An 18,870-nucleotide genomic window follows, 5' to 3' on the forward strand; every position below is an offset into this window, starting at 1 on the left:
TGTGGGTTTGCCTCAGAGCATGTGGTACAGAAACAAGCTGTGCTGGTGTCCTGGCCAGCTGGCACCAGAGGTCGGGGTCTCCTCTGTCCCCTGTTAGCAGCTGTGCACAAAAGGTGCCATGCTCCTGACGTGTCTTCCTTGTCATCAAACTCCAGCTGATTCTTGTCCCAAGAGTGTCTGGTGTTTGCCTAAACAACTTGAGGCAAAATTGTGTTGTGAGCTCTCTCTGCTGCGGGAGAGGAACTGGAGTCTTGTACGGACCACATTGGTATGAAGTATTTGTTAAATTTGGAACAAATCTTGGTTTAAATAAGATTGTTCTGGTGCCACAAGTTGAACACAAAGGAGCTTGGAAAACATGAAAAAGATGTTCGTGTCCTTTGATGTTGTGTTCAGTCAAAATAAAAGCCAGTGTAGTGGTTTGGCATCTTGGAAACAAAACCAAGCCTTCTCTGAGGACTGCAGCTCGCTGTGGCATACAGAGCCAGTGTCTGTGCCCAGGCAGTGTCTCTGGAGCACAGAGGGGGAATTTTTGCTGTGACTCCCTCCCCTGCCCTTTCTGCTGGTTGGTGATGTGGTTATTCTCAAAGCATCTGGCAGTGTTTTTTTCTGTGATCTTATTAGTTCACTTGTTAAAGATGTAGATGGAGATTAAAGCCCTGGTAAGGAATGAGAGCGCAGAGTGCTGTCAGTAGAGAGCAAGGGAATGGATATCTGAGTTTCTTTTGGGGGAGCCCTCTGGCTCTTTCTGAGGTGTGTGCTGGGTCACACGGAGGTGGCAAAGATCTTCATGTTCCATGGCAACAGGTGTTGCAGCAGAAAGTCTCTTGCCTGTGCTGTGCTTTTGCAGTGTTCTGCCTGGGGAGCTCTGGGCAAAAGCTCAGTGGAGTTGACTTGTTTCAGTTCTTTTCCCCTTCCCTTGTGGCAGGTATGGACATTTCTCTGGCATTAACCGTAAGGTTCAGTTGACCTATCTGCCTCATGGACATCCAAAAGCTGCAAGTGAAGATGAAGGTAAAGAAACCTGATGTTGCTGCCCTGATCTTCAAGCTTGGAGTTGATGTGTCCAGGCAGCTACCCCACTTGTATACACCTCTGGACATGCCAGCAGAGTTGGTGACCCATGTCTTATCTTTGCTTACATCACAGGAAGGGTTGGTTGCATAATGTGGTTATCAGTACAGCCTGGGTGGTGTCACAGGGCTTGCACTTCCAATTTCATGAATGTCAGCCTATGCCTTCAAAAAGTAGTGACTCTGAATTTCCTCCTTGCTGGTTTGGTTCCCGTGGGGTTTGGGTTGTGTTGAGAACACTCTGCAAGGTGCTGACGACAACTTCTTCTTTCCCTCCTCTCACCCTGCCAGCTCAGCTATGAGGTCTGGTGTAGTGAGTGCCTGTTTGTCTCCTAGAAGCTCGCCGAGAGTCCTCCCCCTCCCTTCTCCTGGTGCTCAAGTGGGGCGGAGAGCTGACCCCGGCAGGAAGAGTGCAGGCGGAGGAGCTAGGGCGCGCCTTTCGCTGCATGTACCCTGGAGGCCAAGGTGAGCTCTGTCCAGTGCCTGCGGTCCTGCCCCGTGACTGTCCAGCCCAGGAGAGGCTTGTTTGGGCACCTGTGGCTGTGTGCAGCCTCTTGGATTCGTTTTTGTTCCTTTGAACTGACACAGTAAGGATAAATAATTCAGGTGGGGTTTGCACCCAGAGATCTTTAGGCGAGAGGTCTGCTGCAGTGGTTAAACTTCAGTGTGTCTTGTAGCACAGCAGTTGGCTTTAAATAACGTGCCAGGATTCAAACAAGAGAGGCTGCTGTAATAAGATACATTCTGATGCAGCAAATATGATTCAGAATTTCTGGGTGATTAACAAGGAATTTAGGTCAGATGTTGAGAACAGAGGAAATCTGTCTTGGAACACAGATAATCCTGCCCTGAGACAGGAGAATGGGAAGATAACTTCTCCATGTTTTCTGCACCATAATTTTGTGACTCTGAAAAGCATCTAGTGTGCACACAAATCAACAAGAGCTGGAAAGAAAAAACCCTCTGAGATTGTCTTTGAGTTGGGAGCAATATACTGCTACCAGATTGAGCCAGTGAGCCCAGTATGGGATACTGCTTGTCTTAGACTTGTATGTTTAATTAATTTGATTTAATTAATTATATTTCCAATTAATTAAGCTAATTTAAATTGAATTGGAGAAGATTTCCTTCTGGAATAAGGAAGAGTTACCCTTGGTGGTAGAAGATCAGGTCAGGAGCACAAGCTGGACATATGTGAGCCCAAGGGTCCTGATGGGCTGCACCCATGGTGTCCAGGGGGCAGGCAGGTGTCTCTGCCAGGCCACTGGAGACTCCCTTTGAAGGACTGTGGGGACTGAGGGAGGTGCCTGAGGACTGGAGGAGAGGAAGTGCTGCTCCTAGCTTCAAAAACAGCAAGAAGGATGGCCCAGAGAACTGCTGCCAGGTCAGCCTCAGCACAGTCCCTGGGATGGTAGTGGAGCAGCTAATCCTGGAGACTATTCCTGGGCAAATGAAGGACAGGCAGATGGCTGTGAGCAGTCAGCATGGATTCACAAAGGGAAGTTATGCTTGACTGACCTGGTCACCTCCTTCAAGGAAGTGACCACCTTGTTTAGATGAGGGTCATTCTGAACCAGGCTTTGGAGACTTCTGCTCCATGTGGTCATTCATGGAGAGGGAAAGATCTTGTTTTGCAGGGAGGTGCTCTGTTCCTGGGCAGCATCTGATACCTGGCAGCTTTGTCAAGACATACACCTGACTGCTGGCTGGTGCCTGTCCTTGCCTGGCAGGGTGTTTCTCTGAGTTGTGAGCTCAGAGCTGGGAGCAGTGTTCCCCTCTTGCCATGCAGTGTGACTGGGTGCAGTGCAGAATCGCCCTGGGATTCCAGGCAGCAGCAAATTAGCCACCATTGCACTATCTTCGGAGGTCAGACTTGAGAGCTTCATGAATTGCATTCCTCTTACGGGTCTGACTCCTGTGCTTGACTCAGCCACCAGAAATAAACTGGTAATTTGTGCCACGAGGCAATTGTAGACGTACAGGACCTACTTTGGAAGCAGTTTCCTGCTGGACAGCCCTGCAGCTCTGAGGGTGGCAGGACCTGCTCTTGTGCAGAAAACAAGTAGAAGGAAGCGATCTTTTTGTATGTATCTTCATTCTGTACCAGGGTATTCAGGCTAGCAGAGCTGTTACAGACTGTTCGGAGGGGTTGTTGCAGAATTTGGGCAGCATCAGACTTGGCTGGTGAATGCTCACTTTTTCCCTCAAAATTAACTTTCCCAAGTTAAGCAAAGCCTTAATTAGGTTTCTACTTCTCATGTATAGCTTGAACTGTCTATTTTGGAGCAGCCTGAGCGCTGCCTGTGAAAGTGATTATTTATCTACAATGCTTTGTTACTAGAACAAAGTTTGTTGCCTAAACCTGTACATTCAGCTGACGGTTTTGCAGGTGCCAGAGCATGAATTTCGAGTTCACTCTCTTCCAGGTGATTACGCTGGTTTCCCTGGCTGTGGCTTGCTCAGGCTGCACAGTACCTATCGCCATGACCTCAAGATCTATGCCTCAGACGAGGGCCGAGTTCAGATGACAGCAGCAGCTTTTGCAAAGGTCCTCTCTTTTGGGCACCCACTTGTTCTGCTACATTAGCCTTAAAATAAAATACACTAGTTCTAAAGTAAAACCTCTGATGATGAGGAAGGAGGTGTCCTTGGATGGACTGGGACACTCTGTGCTCACAGCAGGTGTATGGGGTGGCACTGAGCATCTGGTGTAGCTGCACACATCTGTCACCTTTAGTGTCCTGTCCAGTACAGGACTCTGACTGGAGAAGGTGTTATGTGTGGGGTGTTGCCGGTGTTTAATGCTAGAGCATATCAAACTTGTTGCTAAGTATTATTTGCCTATGGGATGAGCGTTTCTGGGATGGCTGCCGAGCCAGAGGGTTATTCCTTGTCTGCTGTATTGAAAAGGGGAGTGAAATGTCTTTGGTGCGGTGTGGGGTGGAGGTTGAGGAGAGCACAGGTTCATCTGCAGCTAAGGCTTGAGCTAAAGGGAATCCTGTGGTGCCATTAGCTGGTCTCAAAGTCTTGGCTGTTTATCAGCATTTTCAAGCAAGCTGAGTTGGTTTCTCAACAATTGCCTGGACAAATCTGTGGCTGCTGCAGGCAGAGCTGCCTTTTGCTTGGAACAGCTCTAGAAGCATACTAGAGTTACCTGTGACTGAAGGGGCTGTTGCTGGAGAACTGCTCTTTAAGGGCAGTTGAGATTTCACTCAAGGTGGCTGAATTCTGGCCATGAAACTATCAGCAATGTTTGTTGCTTGGGTTGCACAGAGCTGAAATCTTGTCCTTTGTGACTTTAGGGTCTGCTGGCCCTGGAAGGGGAGCTGACCCCCATCCTGGTGCAAATGGTGAAAAGTGCCAACATGAATGGTCTGCTGGACAGTGACAGCGATTCCCTCAGCAGCTGTCAGCACAGGGTGAAGGCACGGCTGCACGAAATCATGCAGAAGGATGCTGAGTTCTGTGAAGAGGACTATGAAAAGGTAAAGCACCTGTGTGGCTTCACTGGCTACAAACCCTCATGTGTCCTGCCAGGCTCTGGTAGCTGCTGTGTAGAGACCATGGGCTGCGTCCAGCACAACAACCAGTGAAAGCTCTACAGCTGCTTCTTCAGGCAGTCCCCAAAATACTGTTTTTCCAGGACACTGAGATGTGATCACTAGTCTGAAATCCATTAAGGAACATATTTATCACCTCAAAGAACTGTGTGCATGAAGCCCTTCTGCTCAAGCACAGAAGCAAAGTGAGACAAGAGTGGCTGCTGTAGGTGGAAGGAGGTCCTGTCTGATGGGACCAGTTGTTTGCTCCCTCTGAGTTTGGTCCTGAGGAAGTTTATAAAACATGCCTAACTACTAGAAATAGGCCTAGGCCCAGTTGGAGCACAGCTTTTGTGCTGAGTTAGAAAGCAGTACAGCTGCAAAAGGCATGCAATTTTGTGTTCCCAGTTTGTAAAGACACTAACTAACCCCTGCTGGAATGTTCTTTCAGCTAGCACCTACAGGCAGCGCTTCTCTGCTCAACTCCATGACCTTTATCCAGAACCCAGTTGAGGTCTGCAACCAGGTGTTCACCCTGATTGAGAATCTCACCTCCCAGATACGGAAACGACTGGAAGACCCAAAGTCTGCAGGTGAGCATCAGAACTGGAAAGGGTCTGGAACGGATTCATTTAATTGTTAATTATTGTTACATCTTGAGAGCCCCCAACACCACTAGGGCTTGTGTTTGTAGCAGAGAAATTCTGAAGTGGAATTCTGTATGTGCTATTGATGTAGAAAGCTCCTGTTCCACTTTCAACTGCTGTTAAAGAGAGCTGTACTGTAAAGGAAATGATACGTGCTCCTTGGTTTGGAGTGAATGTAAACAGCAGCAGTATGGCCTGGAGACCTCTGCCTGCTTTTTTCAGGCATTTCCTGGAGGCTGTATACAGGAAGTTTTTCGGTCACAATTTGCTCATCTCTGAAAACTTTCCTGATAACCATGCAGAGATTTTAAAGAAGCATCTCGGGGACATTCCACAGGATTTATGACAGACCTAAGCAAACAAGCAAGCAGTTTCCCTTTTCTCACATATTTCAGAAGTAGCTTGTTGCTGCAGGTTAAAACTCCATGCAGCAGGTGCAGTGGCATTTCCAGACTAGGATTCCTGCAGGTGACACAAAAATCAGAGACCTCCTGTGCTGGGAGAAGTCAGTCACAGCTGTCACTGAAATCAGAGTTCTGTGGTTCTAGGATGTGGTTTGGTGTTCTCTGCTGTTTAGACCTGCAGCTGTACCACAGTGAGACTCTGGAGCTGATGCTGCAGCGCTGGAGTAAGCTGGAGCGAGACTTCCGCATGAAGAATGGGCGCTACGACATCAGCAAGATCCCTGACATCTACGACTGCATCAAGTACGATGTGCAGCACAACAGCACTCTGAAACTGGAAGGCACAGCTGAACTCTTCAAGCTCTCCAAAGCCCTGGCAGATGTGATCATACCCCAGGTAGAGCTTGTGTGACAGTGCCTGTGGCACCAGTTTCTGACCCTTTCCCTGTGTGCTTTGTCTCAGTTCTCTTGCGCATGAACTCCCAAGGCAGCATTTCGCAGTAGGGTGTTTCTGAGAGCTTAGTGTTTGTATGAGGCCAAAACCATTTATCACTTAGAATGTGTCAGGGCTGGGCTCCTGGTTGAGGGTTCTGGCAGGACCAGAGTAATGAAAGCTGATGCAGCAGCTTATCCAGCTCTGAGCTGTGTGTGTGCACTACAGCAACATCCCATCTTCCACATCAGGGTTGTAGAGGGGAAGAGAGGTTTCTGTATTAAAGTTCTGGCAAGTTTGTTATTCTTATCTAACTAGGACTTGCTCAGATGGCAGAGGTGACTTGCTTCTCACAAAGTTTTGTTTATATGGGATGAGATTTCTACTATCAAGGTCCAGCTGCACTTGTGCCCCTGTAGAACAGAAGTGGTTCTAAACTTCAGAATGTGGCTGGAGAAATACAGTCTGGCTGTTTCCAGCATAGCACTGCAGGTTTTATCTTTGCTCATAACAGTCATTGCTTTAATGCTCATGCTAGGCCAGGGTATAAGTTTACATGTCATGAGATCAGAGGTTTGCTCATGGTACTTGTACTTCTCAGCTGTTGGAAGAGTATTGACAGACATATCTGGACAGACTGGGGTTCCTGGAGGAGTCTCTGTCCTCTGGTACCCTCTGCAATACATGGGGGAAAAAATTAAAAGTGCCGAGTGACACGTCTCTTCCAGTCCTTACTTAACCAGTGGTGTTGCAGACAGGACTGTTGAGGTCAAGCTGCTTTTCATGTGAGGATGTGGCAAAGAACCAGTGCTCAGGGTATCTGTTGTTTTGTTCCTGCAGGAATATGGGATTAATAAGGAGGAGAAACTGGAGATTGCTATTGGCTTTTGTCTTCCTCTCATTAAAAAGATCCAGTTGGACCTGCAGAGAACCCATGAAGATGAGTCCGTCAACAAACTACACCCCTTGTAAGGCTTGTCTTGCATGCTGCTGGTGGTGGGGAGGGCAGCAGTGGTTGGTTCCCATGCCAGAAGAGTGCACTGGTGTGCACTGAAGGATGCTCTTGCAGGAGGTCATGCTGGTGCTTCTGGAACTGGAAGGGAAATGGAAAAGGCACACTGAGACTGCCAAGCAGGAGCACAGTGCCAGAGGCTTCTATTCGTTGTCACTGGTGGTGGTGCCTCATGCCTGTCCCTGCTCAGGGCTGTGCAGTGTGATGAGCTGCTGCCCTACTGCATGTCTCCATGGGGACTCCATGAAATGCTGCTCCTATGCCCAGTGCTCCCAGTGTTTGTTCTGACATTTCCCTGTGGGATTTCTTCATTCCATTAAGTATGCAGAAGTGTTGCTGTGTGATGGATGGCAATTCTTTGGCAGACTGAGTAACTCTGGGCTGGTTTTGGTTCAGGTACTCGAGAGGAGTTCTGTCTCCAGGTCGCCACGTTCGGACACGGCTGTACTTCACTAGTGAGAGCCACGTGCACTCCCTGCTCAGCATCTTCCGCTATGGGGGGCTCCTGGATGTAAGTGTCCCAGCAATGCTCACAGAGTAAGCCTCCCTGCTTTTTTCCAGTAGCATTTTCCAAGGTGGACAGTGTATGTTTGTAGTTTGCCCCCTGACCAGCTCTCCCAGCATCAGTGGCCTCTGGCCAGCTCCATCTCTGCTGTGTTTGCATGCTGCCGTTCCTGCCTTTCTGGTACATAGGAGGATTGTTCTTTCTCAGTGCCTGCCTTGCTTACACAGAGAAATGTTTTCTCCAAAAACTGCCCTGTTAGTTTCAGGTGAGCAGACCACTTCCCTGTGTAGGCGTTTAGCAGTATGAGACAATAGGGATGAGGGAATTCTGCTATCTTAAAAGAGCTTGGCCCTGTTATTTATCGTCTTTACCTCAATTCTAAGTCAAGAAAATCAGTTTGCATACAGAGAAAGTGACTGGAGGTTGCAAATGCATAGGGTGTGCTCTCTGCCAGTGAGGCAGGCTACATACTTGTAGGGGACTAACTCAACTAACCCATCCTTCACTTGCTCTCAGACCTGCTTCCTGAAGGAATTGGCATGCAGACCCTGAGAAAAGCTGTACTTTAATCTTCTCAAGAGGCTCTCTGATTTATCTTCCCATTTTTAAGCATGGTCTGACATGCCTTGAGAATTTGGGCTTGCTTAGCAGACGTGATTTCTGATGTCTGTGGCAGCTCAGCATATCTGAAGGTGGTGATCAGGCAAGTACCTCTGAATCACTCACTAAGATGCTCCTTTGTTCCCTGACTCAAGTGTCTGGGGATGCCATGCTGACAGCACAGGGATATTGGGCTGTGTCTGGGTTTGTTTGTACTGGGAGGGTTTGGTTCATGTCCATCGAGGTGGTGAGGTGCTCCACAGCACCATGAGTGGCACTTCAGGTGTGTCCATTCCTGTCAGTGCTGGGAGGCAGTGAGGGGTGGGCTGCCCTGTAGTGCAGAGCCTAAGGGTCCAGCTTGTCTCTAGGCTTCTCATTCAGCATCAGGTAAAAGCATTTTACTTGATCTGCTATTTAGCACAAGTTCATCCCTTGTGCTCCATTCTGTAATTTGAGAATGGCTGTGTTTCAGACCCTTCTGTGGGCTCTACTTGTTTGCAGTCAGCATGGCACAGGGGCTTGGGTCTGCACATGGGTGGTGTGGGCAGCTGTGGTGTCCCTGTGTGCAGCTGCTCCTCACTGCAAGCACTGCAAGCTTGCTCATTGCAAGATCATTGTAACGCGCGTTGAACAACGTGCTTTTGTCCTGACAATGTTGTACCTTGTGGAGAGAGGAACTCTCTCAGCCCATTTCACTGAATGCTGCAAGGTGTCTGCTGTTGCTTATCCCATGCGACTGTTTATGTGTATATATCAGGAAAACAAAGACCAGCAGTGGAAGAGAGCCATGGACTATTTGAGTGCTATCTCAGAGCTGAACTACATGACCCAGATTGTTATCATGCTCTACGAGGACAACAACAAGGTGAGGGATAGAGCTGTAGGATAAAATGCTTCCTGCTGTGCTGCAAGGCACAGTCCCCAGGGATGAGTTCAGCTGGAAGTCTGTGACCTGAGCTCTCTGCCTGTGAACACAGATCATTAATACAACCCCTAGTTTTGGGGTTTAAGTGGGAGGCAGTGACCCAGTTAATGCTTGCTACATGTAAGCAGAACGTCACGCTGAGCAGTAATACCAAACTTACATATTAAATATTGACTATTTTAAAGTATTTCCTAGTGCAAAATTATTTGCTGTTTCTTAATATTAATTGCAAAAGAACGGTAGGAAAAAAATATAAGCAAATGATATTTGGCTGTGTTTTCAAAATATTTCTAGAAAATATCCAGAAATTCCATGTTCACAGATATATTTTATTTTAAAATGTGCTGGTATAGTTAGAGAAGTGTAGACTGATACCTTCAGGAAGCAAAGAGAATCCTTTGAAACCCAGCCAGACCGTGGGCGCCGGTGGCGGTGGCTGCAGGTAGGTTTGGCACCAAGCTGCACATCCTGGTCCCCAGGCCCTGTGCCTTGGGTCTGTGCTACAGGAAGCTGTAGTGGTGAGGGGAACAGGCCCTTACCCACACCCTGCAGAGTTAGAGCCTCACAGCGATGGTGTGGGCTTCTGGTGGGAGAAGTGGTGCTCGCCAAAAGAAAATCTGAACAGAACTCTTAGGAGTGGTGTGGGTCTGTCAGTCAGTCAGGATGGTGAAACTTGGGTTTAGTGCCAGATACTGTAACAGCTCTGGTTTCTTTAAAAACAGCATCATGAAAAACTAATGTTAGAGACAATTACTTGAAGTCTTGGAACAGCCTGACTGAAGGTCCAGGAGGGCCCCAGTCCTGCCCTGCCCCAGCGTGTGCTGGGTGTGCGGTAGGAGTGGGTTGGCAGGGGCTGAGCTTAGGGATGTGTATTTATATACACATAGAACCCAGTTCTGTTTGAATGCTCTGTGGCTGTTGTCCAAAACAACAACAGTGTGAACGCCTCAGCCATGTGCTGATCAGGGCTGTCCTTCAGGATGAGACAGACCTGGAGTCATTCTGTCTGTGGTTTCTTGTTGCTCTTGCTTTGCCCACGAGGGTTGTGCCTGGAATGCGAGCGGCCGGCAGCACAGTGGATGCGGCCTTGTCAGCGGCAGGACAGACTGGGTTTGGTTGTTCACCTGTTCCCTGTGCCCTGTGTTTGCAGGATCCCTCCTCAGAGGAGCGTTTCCATGTGGAGCTGCATTTCAGCCCTGGTGTCAAAGGCTGTGAGGAGGACAGGAATGTGCCCACAGGCTTTGGCTTTCGTCCGGCCTCAGCAGAGGTGAGCAGATCCCCGAGCAGGGGCTGCTGGCCCCGGGGCCCCTCAGGCTCCATCCTGCTCTGCCTGGCCCTGCTGGCTGCTCTCCTGTGACCACAGGCAGCTGGCCCCCCCCACTCCTCGGGGCGGTGCTGGGGCCCCCAGTGCCTCCCAAGAGTGGCAGAACAGGAGATCTGAGGTTGGGGCTGGTCAGGGCACGTACCTGTAGGCATCAGTGTTTCCTCATGGCAGAACGAGGACAAGAAGGCAGACCAAGGCAGCATGGAGGACCTGTCCAAGGAGAAGGGGAGCAACGAGCCAGACTGCGCTCAGCAGAAGTTTCCACAGCCCCCTGAGCCTGTCGGCATCCAGCGCAGGTCACCACTCATCAGGAACAGGAAGACAGGGTCTATGGAGGTAACCATGCCTAGGGCTCCCTTCCTTCTTCTAACAGAGGTCTTTTGCTTGGTTTTGGTTTCCTGGCATTCCTTTTAACATGCCAGAGTCTGAGTTGATTCTGGGGAAGGATCTGCAGAAGGTGAAGAGGGATGTTGTGGAAAGCAGATCTCCCAAACTCCTCTTCGTTGAGGAAGTACAGGGGGAACACAGGGCAGAGGCACGGATGAGGAAAAGCAAGAGGGAAATGCTTGAGAAATACAAAGATTGGATACTTGGGTTATATGTTCTGTAGACGCACCAATATAACTGGCTGTGAGATTACATGCAACCTCATCACTAGCCATGGTGACATTCTGCCTTCCCTTAGGCTCCAGCCTTTGCCTCTCCCAGTTCAGCTCCATATTCCTCATTCCTCTCTCCCATCTAAGATCTCCTGCCATTGTGGGGTCCCTGTTCACTGATGGGTTCATACAGGCTGTAGAACCTGTCAGGGTTTAGAACTCTTCCACTGACTGATCTACTGAGTTATACAATCAATTTTACTGTTCCTACCTCTCCCCTTCTGGGCTGTTCTATGTCACAAGGCCAGGGTCACAGTCAGCAGGTGGCTGTCACCTTCAGGGTGCTCTGGAATTGCCCCTCCTTTTGGAGGGATTTCACAGGCATTTTTGTCACCAGTTTTCTGACCCAGGGAAAGCAGAGTTAAGGTCTGAGGCATTACTGACTTTTACCTCTGTGTTACTCATGATGTCACCTTTGTGTGCAGCACTCTGAGGCTCTTTGTGACAGGCACATACTAAGTTAGAGGGGATATAATTTCCTGCTGCTAAAGAAGGAAGTCTGTGTCCCAGTGATCTCAGCAAGAGTCTTGGGAGACAAGGAGCTCACTACATGAGTCCCTTTGTACTTTTCAGATCTCCACTGTTCCATAACCCAACACAAACATGAAATTAGAACTGAGCATTTTCTGTCACAGTCTTAGCATATGAGCCCCTTTATGCTTCTTGAAAATGGTGATTTTAAGGAAGTGATGTACCTTTCTTTATCTTCAGTTGATGTATAAAGGCTTTTGAGGGCAGTTGGTAACTCAGAGCACACACTGATTTTATTGTCTCTGTCTTTGCAGGTGCTGTCTGAATCTTCTTCCAAATCGGGAGGTTATCGTCTCTTCAGCACTTACTCCAGGCAGTCTTCTGAGATGAAGCAAAGTGGCTTAGGTACTGTACCTGACCTGTAACCAGCCTGCTCACCTGTACCTCTGTATCTGTGGAGATCTATCTCTTCACATGTGCATCTGCCTTGAATTCCTTGTATGTGTCTGTGTGTTTCATGTCTTTTCTCAGTGATACTGTTGAGACCACCGTAGACCCTGTCTTAGTGTATTTCCTTTTGTGTACTATCTTCTCCTTCAGGTGCTAGCAATGGAGGATGTACTTTTCATCCTTTATAGTACAAGAGCAACAGGGCAAGCTGCCTTCTGCCTCCCTGTGGCTCTCATTTGTTAAACCATGTCTGAATCTGGTAGGAAGATGCGATTTTAGGTGAGAACTAGAGTGCTTTCTGTTCTGCAGAACAGCAGTTTATGTGCCAAACTCCTCTTCTTGTGAGACTATTCTATTCCTACCTTTGCTTCCTGAAGATCTATTGTATGGAACATGCAGCGTGTTTGACAGCTCTCTAATTGAGCTGCAGCCCCTGGTCAGCCATTCTTTGCCTATAGCCAGTGGTTCTTGGTATTCTCTGCCTGTCCTTGATAGATCCATGCCCTGTCATTATAATCTAAACTATGTCTGAGTAGTTCAAATTCTTCCTGAAATATTTTTGCTCAAGCAAGATCTGTTTGGAAACTGAAAAGCTGTCTTTGCTGTCATGAGGTTCAGAGATGGTTGTGCAACCTGGGTCTTGCAGACAGGAGGTGATAATGCCCAGGTTATGCCCACTTTATTTTTCTTTAAAGCCATCTTTGCATTGTGGCAGACTGGCAGCAGTTCTGACTCATCAGTTCTTTACTGTGTTACATGGACGTCCTGCAGCCAAGAGACTTCTGAAAGGCCTGATCGTTTCTTTGTCACTTTTGAATGAGCTGCTGCTTCGGAAGCTAATTCTGACCAAGGAAGGGGAATTCTCTTCTGAGTGCTCAGGAAGTGTCCATGGAGTTTGCCAGCTGTGCTCTCAGACAGCTGGAAAAATCTAAAGAGGAATGAGTGATGTGTGTTTCTTTCATAAAGGCACAATAACCTTGGCCATGGTGGGTTTTGAATGTGCTATTTCACTGACCTCTGCCTTTCCCAGCCACACTGCAGGACTGAGTGAAGTGTGACAGTGAGCCTTGCTTAGGCTTGAAGAAACCTGTGGGTATTCTGTGAATCTGTGTGGATCCTTGTGGGAATTTCTGAGAAGGAAAACAGGCAAGGAGGTGCATCTGCTTGGAGAATTACTGAGTACATCAAATGCTACTGCAAACCGTTTTTACTGTTTGGATGCGTGAGTACCAGAAGTGCTCTGGAAAGCAGATATTACAGCCTTGGACTGCAGCCTTCTCCAAGTTTCTGAGGAGTGTCTGTTGTGGCAATGGAGAAGACTGCTGCTCCTCTGCATCCTTGTACAGTACTACTTTTCCTTGACAACAAAATCTGAAATGTGATCCCAGCCAGTTTAATTTCAGGTTCTTGCCTTGCTGCACCTGTGCTGGTCACTTTCCCAACGGTGAAGCTCTGCAGAGACAAAATCTTGAGTAAGAATTGATAGACCTGAGCTGTGGCACAGACCTCCAGCTGGATACTCAGCCCAGCCATCATTCTCCTCTGTAGATTCCTGCAGCTGCAGGCACAGAAGGATTGAGCAGGAGAGACCTATGGTGCCACCCACATCAGCTTGCACACCCCTTGGTGTTTCTGTGAGTTTCTCTGAACCTGAGGCCTGTGACGAAGAACAATGTCTCTTTACCTGTACAAGTCAAGCTCTTCAAGGAATCTTCCTGAATCCTTTCTTGCTTGTTTTGTAGAAATCTAATTTCTTCCCCCTTTAGAATTTGAAATCCATTCTCTCTGTAAGAGATGGTACAGAACTCACAGGGGCTTCAGCTTTGGCTTTAATACTTGTCTCTGCAGCTGTGCTATGATGGGATTCATTCAGGCACTACCTGAAGTTGAGCTTACCTCCTGTTGCCTGACCTTGTCAGTGTCTGGCTGTTGTTATTTCTGGGAGAATGTCTGTCCAGGTGTAGCCTCATACATGTAGGCATGCAGGAATAGGGAGCAGGCAGGAGCTCCTGCAGTAGCCCTGCTGCCGTACCCGCCAGAATCGTGCCTCTCTGTCATTTAAAAATGTCTTGAAATAGCTGTTTGGAAAAGGGGCAGCTTGCAGCTTGCTTTGCCTGTGCTTTGGAGTGTGCCATGTTCTTCTGGGCAGGATCAAGTGCTTGTTGTGATTGTTTGCCATCCTGTCTATGCTTCTAGCTTGAGAAGCCCAGGGAAGTTTCAGTGTCTTTCTTTGTTTGCAAGTACACTTCAAAATGTAAAATCACCCTTGACTGTTTGAACAGTTGCGGTGGTGCAGTGCTGGTGGCACCAAGCCTTGTGCTGAGACTCCCAGAGGGAAATCAAGAATGTCTATTTTTTAAACATCTGAAACATTGAATGAACATCTGAAAATTAAATACACAAAAAAGAACCAGCTCATACAGTAATTTCTAGCAAGTGCTCCTGCATTTAAATCCACATGGTCATGGTGTTCTTTAGGATGTGTGTGTATGGTTACTTTGGGTACAGTGGTCTCCTGCAGTTCACTGTAGGAGATTGCTGATGTCCATAGATACATCTTCGTAAATTCTCTTCTGGCTTAAAGGCGCTAGCAAAATGCCTCTGTCTGCAGCAGAACAGCAGAAACACTGGGGTATCCTCAGCTTAATGACTAGTGGCACGAGGCTGCTCAAGATAAAAAAATCATAAAAATCTAATGTTCCATTTTTATCTGCCAGTGGGTGGGTTTTGTTGTTGTTTGTTTTTAAGCCATGGAAGGGCAATTAGGAGCATCATTCTTGGCTGCTGCTTGACAAAATTTGTTTGCATTCTGACAGATTCCAGTTTGTGCCGAGTCAGCACTCAGCATCCATGTAAGGCATTGCGGGGAGATTTTTTAAGGCTTGTGTATCAGTGACCCTGCAGGCGAGAGGTGTTTGTCTATATGTCCAAGGACATGTATGTGCTAGTCTGTGCTGTGGAAAGCCACCAACAGTGCCACAGTGGGGGAGTAGCTGCAGTTCAGTGCTATCAGAACACTTCGGGTCACCCCAGGAGCTGATGTCCTCAGCTCAGACTGAGCTTATGCAGCTCAGTGCTCAGGGTCTTTGTGTTCTCTGCAAAGAGGCTCTTGCTAAAGGATCTTTGCAGAGACAGAGCTGAGGTCCTGAGCAGCAGTGAGTGGATGTGAGGCAGCAGCATGTCCTCACACCAGGACACCAGCTGTACCAGCTGCCCTCAGGCTGAGGGGTTTGGCTCTTCCCCTCCATTCACCTCCTGTGAGGCTGTGCCTGAAGCTCTACTGTCCTGCCCTGGGCTCCCTGCACTCCTTTGGGTATGAGGGTCAGGGCTGTGAGCCTACTAAGGGGCAGTGGAGGTGGATGGGGCTGGAGCACATGACGTTGGAGGAGAGGTGAGAGCAGGACTTGTTCAGATCAGAAGCTGTGGGGAACGGAGACCGTAATGCTGTTCCACCACCTAAATAGGAGGTTGCAGACTATCCCCAAAGCCCCATCCATGCTGGTCAGATGAGAACCAACAGACACAAGTTGCAGCACAAGAAATTCCAACTAGTTGGGAGGAACAAATTTTTCACCCACCATGCATGTGCCAGATGTTGGAGCTGGGGCCCAGAGAGGTTATGAAATCTCCTTTCTTGGAGGTATTGACAGCTCTACTGGACAAACCCTAGCAAGCTGATCCAAGTTGGCCCTGCTGGGGCTTCAGGAAAGAGGCTTCAGGCTTCTTCCAGCCTAAATCATGCTATGATGCAGTATTGTAGAGCTGCTGCCGATGTAGGCAGGATCTCTTTCACAGTAGTAACAGTTGCACTGTTCCAGATAAATACTAATAGGCAGTGTGGCAGGTTTTTTGCCTTGGCAGACAAGGTGGAATCAGACCAACCTGCTTGTTTCTGGAAGCCTTTTGTATGTAGGAGTAATGTTGGTTTTAGCAGTTGGTATTCTCAGTACAGAATGCAGCAGCAAGACAGTTTAACAGAGAATTTGCAGCCAATCAGTGGCTGTGTCTGGCCTATTGTGTGAGACTTTGTCTCACTCACAATTGCTTTCCTCAGTTGAAAGAATCCTGTTTCAAATGCCTGGTGCTCCCTAACTATCACACAAAGCCAAGCCAGTCTGCAGAACACTGTGCTTTGGAGAAGTCAAGCCAAAGCCACCGGAATCAGGTTGCCCTCCATCTTGCATGCCATGTTTCTTGACACGGGGTAAGCAAAGTTCCATGCTGTGTGTACATCTGGTGCTTTGCAAGGCTCATTCGTGGAGCAACTGAGCTTGTGCTGGGACAGCCAGGTGTGACCAAGTGGCTGTGAAGTATCAGCTTCTGAGAGCAAGCCCTCTGGTCACAGTGCATTCCTTGTGGGTTGACAGGGCATTAATCTGCACTGGCTGATCCACAGGTCAGACAGTCCTTTCCTCTCCTTGGTGTCTTACAGAAAACAGAGCTTTCCAAAGGGAAAGGGCAGGAGAGCAGATCAGTGAACCCTGTGAGGTGAACATGAGTGATTCAGCATCCTGACTGTTCTGACATCAGTGTGTACCTTTGCTGACTGAAGGGTGTTTCTTCTAGGTCAGGCCAAGAAAGCCAAATGGGATTAAATCCCTGGATGGAGTGAAGAACGTTGCTGGTGCTGAGTTTTGGGCTGCTTGCTGTGCATTTGGCACCACAGAACTTAGAATGGGGAACGCTGCCTCCCTGTGCTCCCCAGCATCATGTGTTTTCCTGAGATTGTGAAGTGGCCAGTTCATTCCTCATCCCTTGACTAACCCTGCTTTTCTGTAGCTGCATGCAGTGGGTATGTGATACTAACACCTTCCCTGCCTTTCCAGGGTCACAGTGCACCGGGCTGTTTAGCACCACTGTGCTGGGAGGCTCCTCCAGTGCCCCCAACCTCCAGGACTACGCACGCAGCCATGGCAAAAAGTTTGCCAGCAGCCTGACATACAAAGACGGTATGTGAGTTCCCTGGCAGCAGGGCAGTACTGTGCGGACATCGGTGTCTCAGGATGCTCCTGTGGCACAGACTTGGACTTCTGAAAGCTCAATGTGTGTATTCGCTGCATCCACAGTGATGAATTCCACCATATCCCAAGAGACTGTGGTCCTTGCTAGGACAGACAGGAGCTGACGTTATGAGAGGAGTTTTGGGCTGATGCGTGGCGTTGCTGGGGTCTGATTTTGCTCGCTGTTGTGGGGGGGGATTTATTGGTCCAGGTATTAAATAGGTTAGTTCTGTATGAAAATCCAGTAGATCACATCATCTTGCTTTCCTTGGTGATCTTGCTGATGCTAAACAAAGCTCTTTTGGGGAGAGTAATCCTTACTCTATGGAAGATGGAGCTGTTCCAAAGGCAGAATGATGTGCTTGGGCATGGGTAAGATGGACACTAGAGTGCCCAGCAGAGTCTGATGTGGCTGTCAGGAAGCAAGGGCAATATGCCTGAAAGGCTTGAGGTAAGTGGACTGCCTGGATGAAATACTGCAGAAGGACTGGAAAGTCTGTTTACTGCGCAGTCATGCAGCAACTGCCAGGAAGGTCAGCAAGTCAATCTGATGAAGGCCCTGGGGCCATGGGTCCAAGCATTGCCCAGTGCTGTGGGTGCAGGCACTGTAGCTGTGCTCTGACCAGTGCCATGACCAGGGAGCAGCAGAGGAGATTGGGGCACAGGAAAAGACTGAGCTGTCCTGGAGCAGTTGGAGGGTGTAAGGCACAAGTGCAAGTGTCCACTGTGGTCCCAGTAGGAAAGGCACTCTGACTCAAAGCAGTAATTCCCATGCCATCTCTTGGGACAGAGTCGAGGGGCTCCATGGACAAGGTCTGCACAGCATTCTGTGACCAGGTTGGAAATCCATCTAATGATGTACCGCTCAGGTTTCTCAGCACCTGAATGGATGTAAGATCATCTATCTTATCTTCTTCCTTTTGGAATTTTAATCAGTACAGGATCTGAGTGCCTTTCTTGTTGGGATCATGGCGAACACTAACACAGATGGATTACAAGGTGGGGAGATGACTGAGGAAGTAGCTTGGGGAAAACAGGAGGTTGGTTCATTTGGATTTTTGTCCAGTTTTCAGGCAAGAAAAATGGCCTAGCAAATCAGGGTGGAAAGGTGCTGTCCAATTCTCAACCTTCTTGGAACCCCATGAGTGCTGTTACGTTCACTGGCTTCCTGTGCTGCTTTCCTTGTGTAAGAGAAAACTGAGCTGGTTTTCACCTCCTCAGGGCACTCTCTGGCACACAACAGGCTGTGACTGACAGTCACAGGGAGGGTGAGGCAGGAGGTTCCCAACCTGCTTAACCAGTCTGAGTTGCTCCAGGCAGCAAGTACTGGCTACTCACAGGTCCCAGAATAAGTTCATGGTGTTTGACTGCGGGGTGTGAATCCCAGGGGAGCTACTGGAAAGGCCAGCAAGGGCCCTGGCTGCTGTTCTTTCCTAACTCTGCAAGGAATGGGAGTCCAAGGCAGCACTGATTCTCAGGGAAAAGCATCAGAGACTGCTCTGTGCCCAGACCTACTCAGTCCTGGTTCTGGGCTGCCTGTCTCTGTAGACTGTGTAGCAGGATGTGCCTGCAGCTGCTGCAGGTGTTTGAGGTTGAGTGAAGTCCTGCTGCATTAGGCTAAATCAGTGACAAGGTCTCTGTATGCTGAGACACAGTTGTACCCTCGAGTACCTAACAGGCAGACTTACTTAACTAGCGTGTTACTGAAACAGCCCAGAATTATTCATCTGGATGTTACGCCTTTGCTTTCATGTCCCCTGGTGTGCCCTGGTACCCTGTGCTACTAGCACCTTGCTGCAATAAGGGCAACGGGGGGGGGGGGGGGGGG

At 48.6% G+C, this 18,870-nt stretch overlaps 1 protein-coding gene across 1 annotated transcript in view; it reads left to right on the forward strand.

The window, feature by feature from the left end:
• Window positions 1–18,870, forward strand: part of LOC103803766 (inositol hexakisphosphate and diphosphoinositol-pentakisphosphate kinase 1-like) — a 28,012-nt gene that overhangs the window by 6,684 nt on the left and 2,458 nt on the right. The window contains exons 13-25 of the mRNA XM_009076338.1: window positions 929–1,014; window positions 1,410–1,538; window positions 3,500–3,621; window positions 4,376–4,558; window positions 5,064–5,205; window positions 5,837–6,060; window positions 6,937–7,064; window positions 7,505–7,619; window positions 8,971–9,078; window positions 10,289–10,405; window positions 10,634–10,798; window positions 11,907–11,997; window positions 16,869–16,991. Coding sequence (XP_009074586.1) covers window positions 929–1,014; window positions 1,410–1,538; window positions 3,500–3,621; window positions 4,376–4,558; window positions 5,064–5,205; window positions 5,837–6,060; window positions 6,937–7,064; window positions 7,505–7,619; window positions 8,971–9,078; window positions 10,289–10,405; window positions 10,634–10,798; window positions 11,907–11,997; window positions 16,869–16,991 — 1,733 coding nt within the window. The remainder of the gene's footprint in view (window positions 1–928; window positions 1,015–1,409; window positions 1,539–3,499; window positions 3,622–4,375; window positions 4,559–5,063; window positions 5,206–5,836; window positions 6,061–6,936; window positions 7,065–7,504; window positions 7,620–8,970; window positions 9,079–10,288; window positions 10,406–10,633; window positions 10,799–11,906; window positions 11,998–16,868; window positions 16,992–18,870) is intronic.

This window comes from Acanthisitta chloris, unplaced genomic scaffold (genome assembly GCF_000695815.1).
Source record: "Acanthisitta chloris isolate BGI_N310 unplaced genomic scaffold, ASM69581v1 scaffold30756, whole genome shotgun sequence".
Classification (NCBI taxonomy): domain Eukaryota; kingdom Metazoa; phylum Chordata; class Aves; order Passeriformes; family Acanthisittidae; genus Acanthisitta; species Acanthisitta chloris.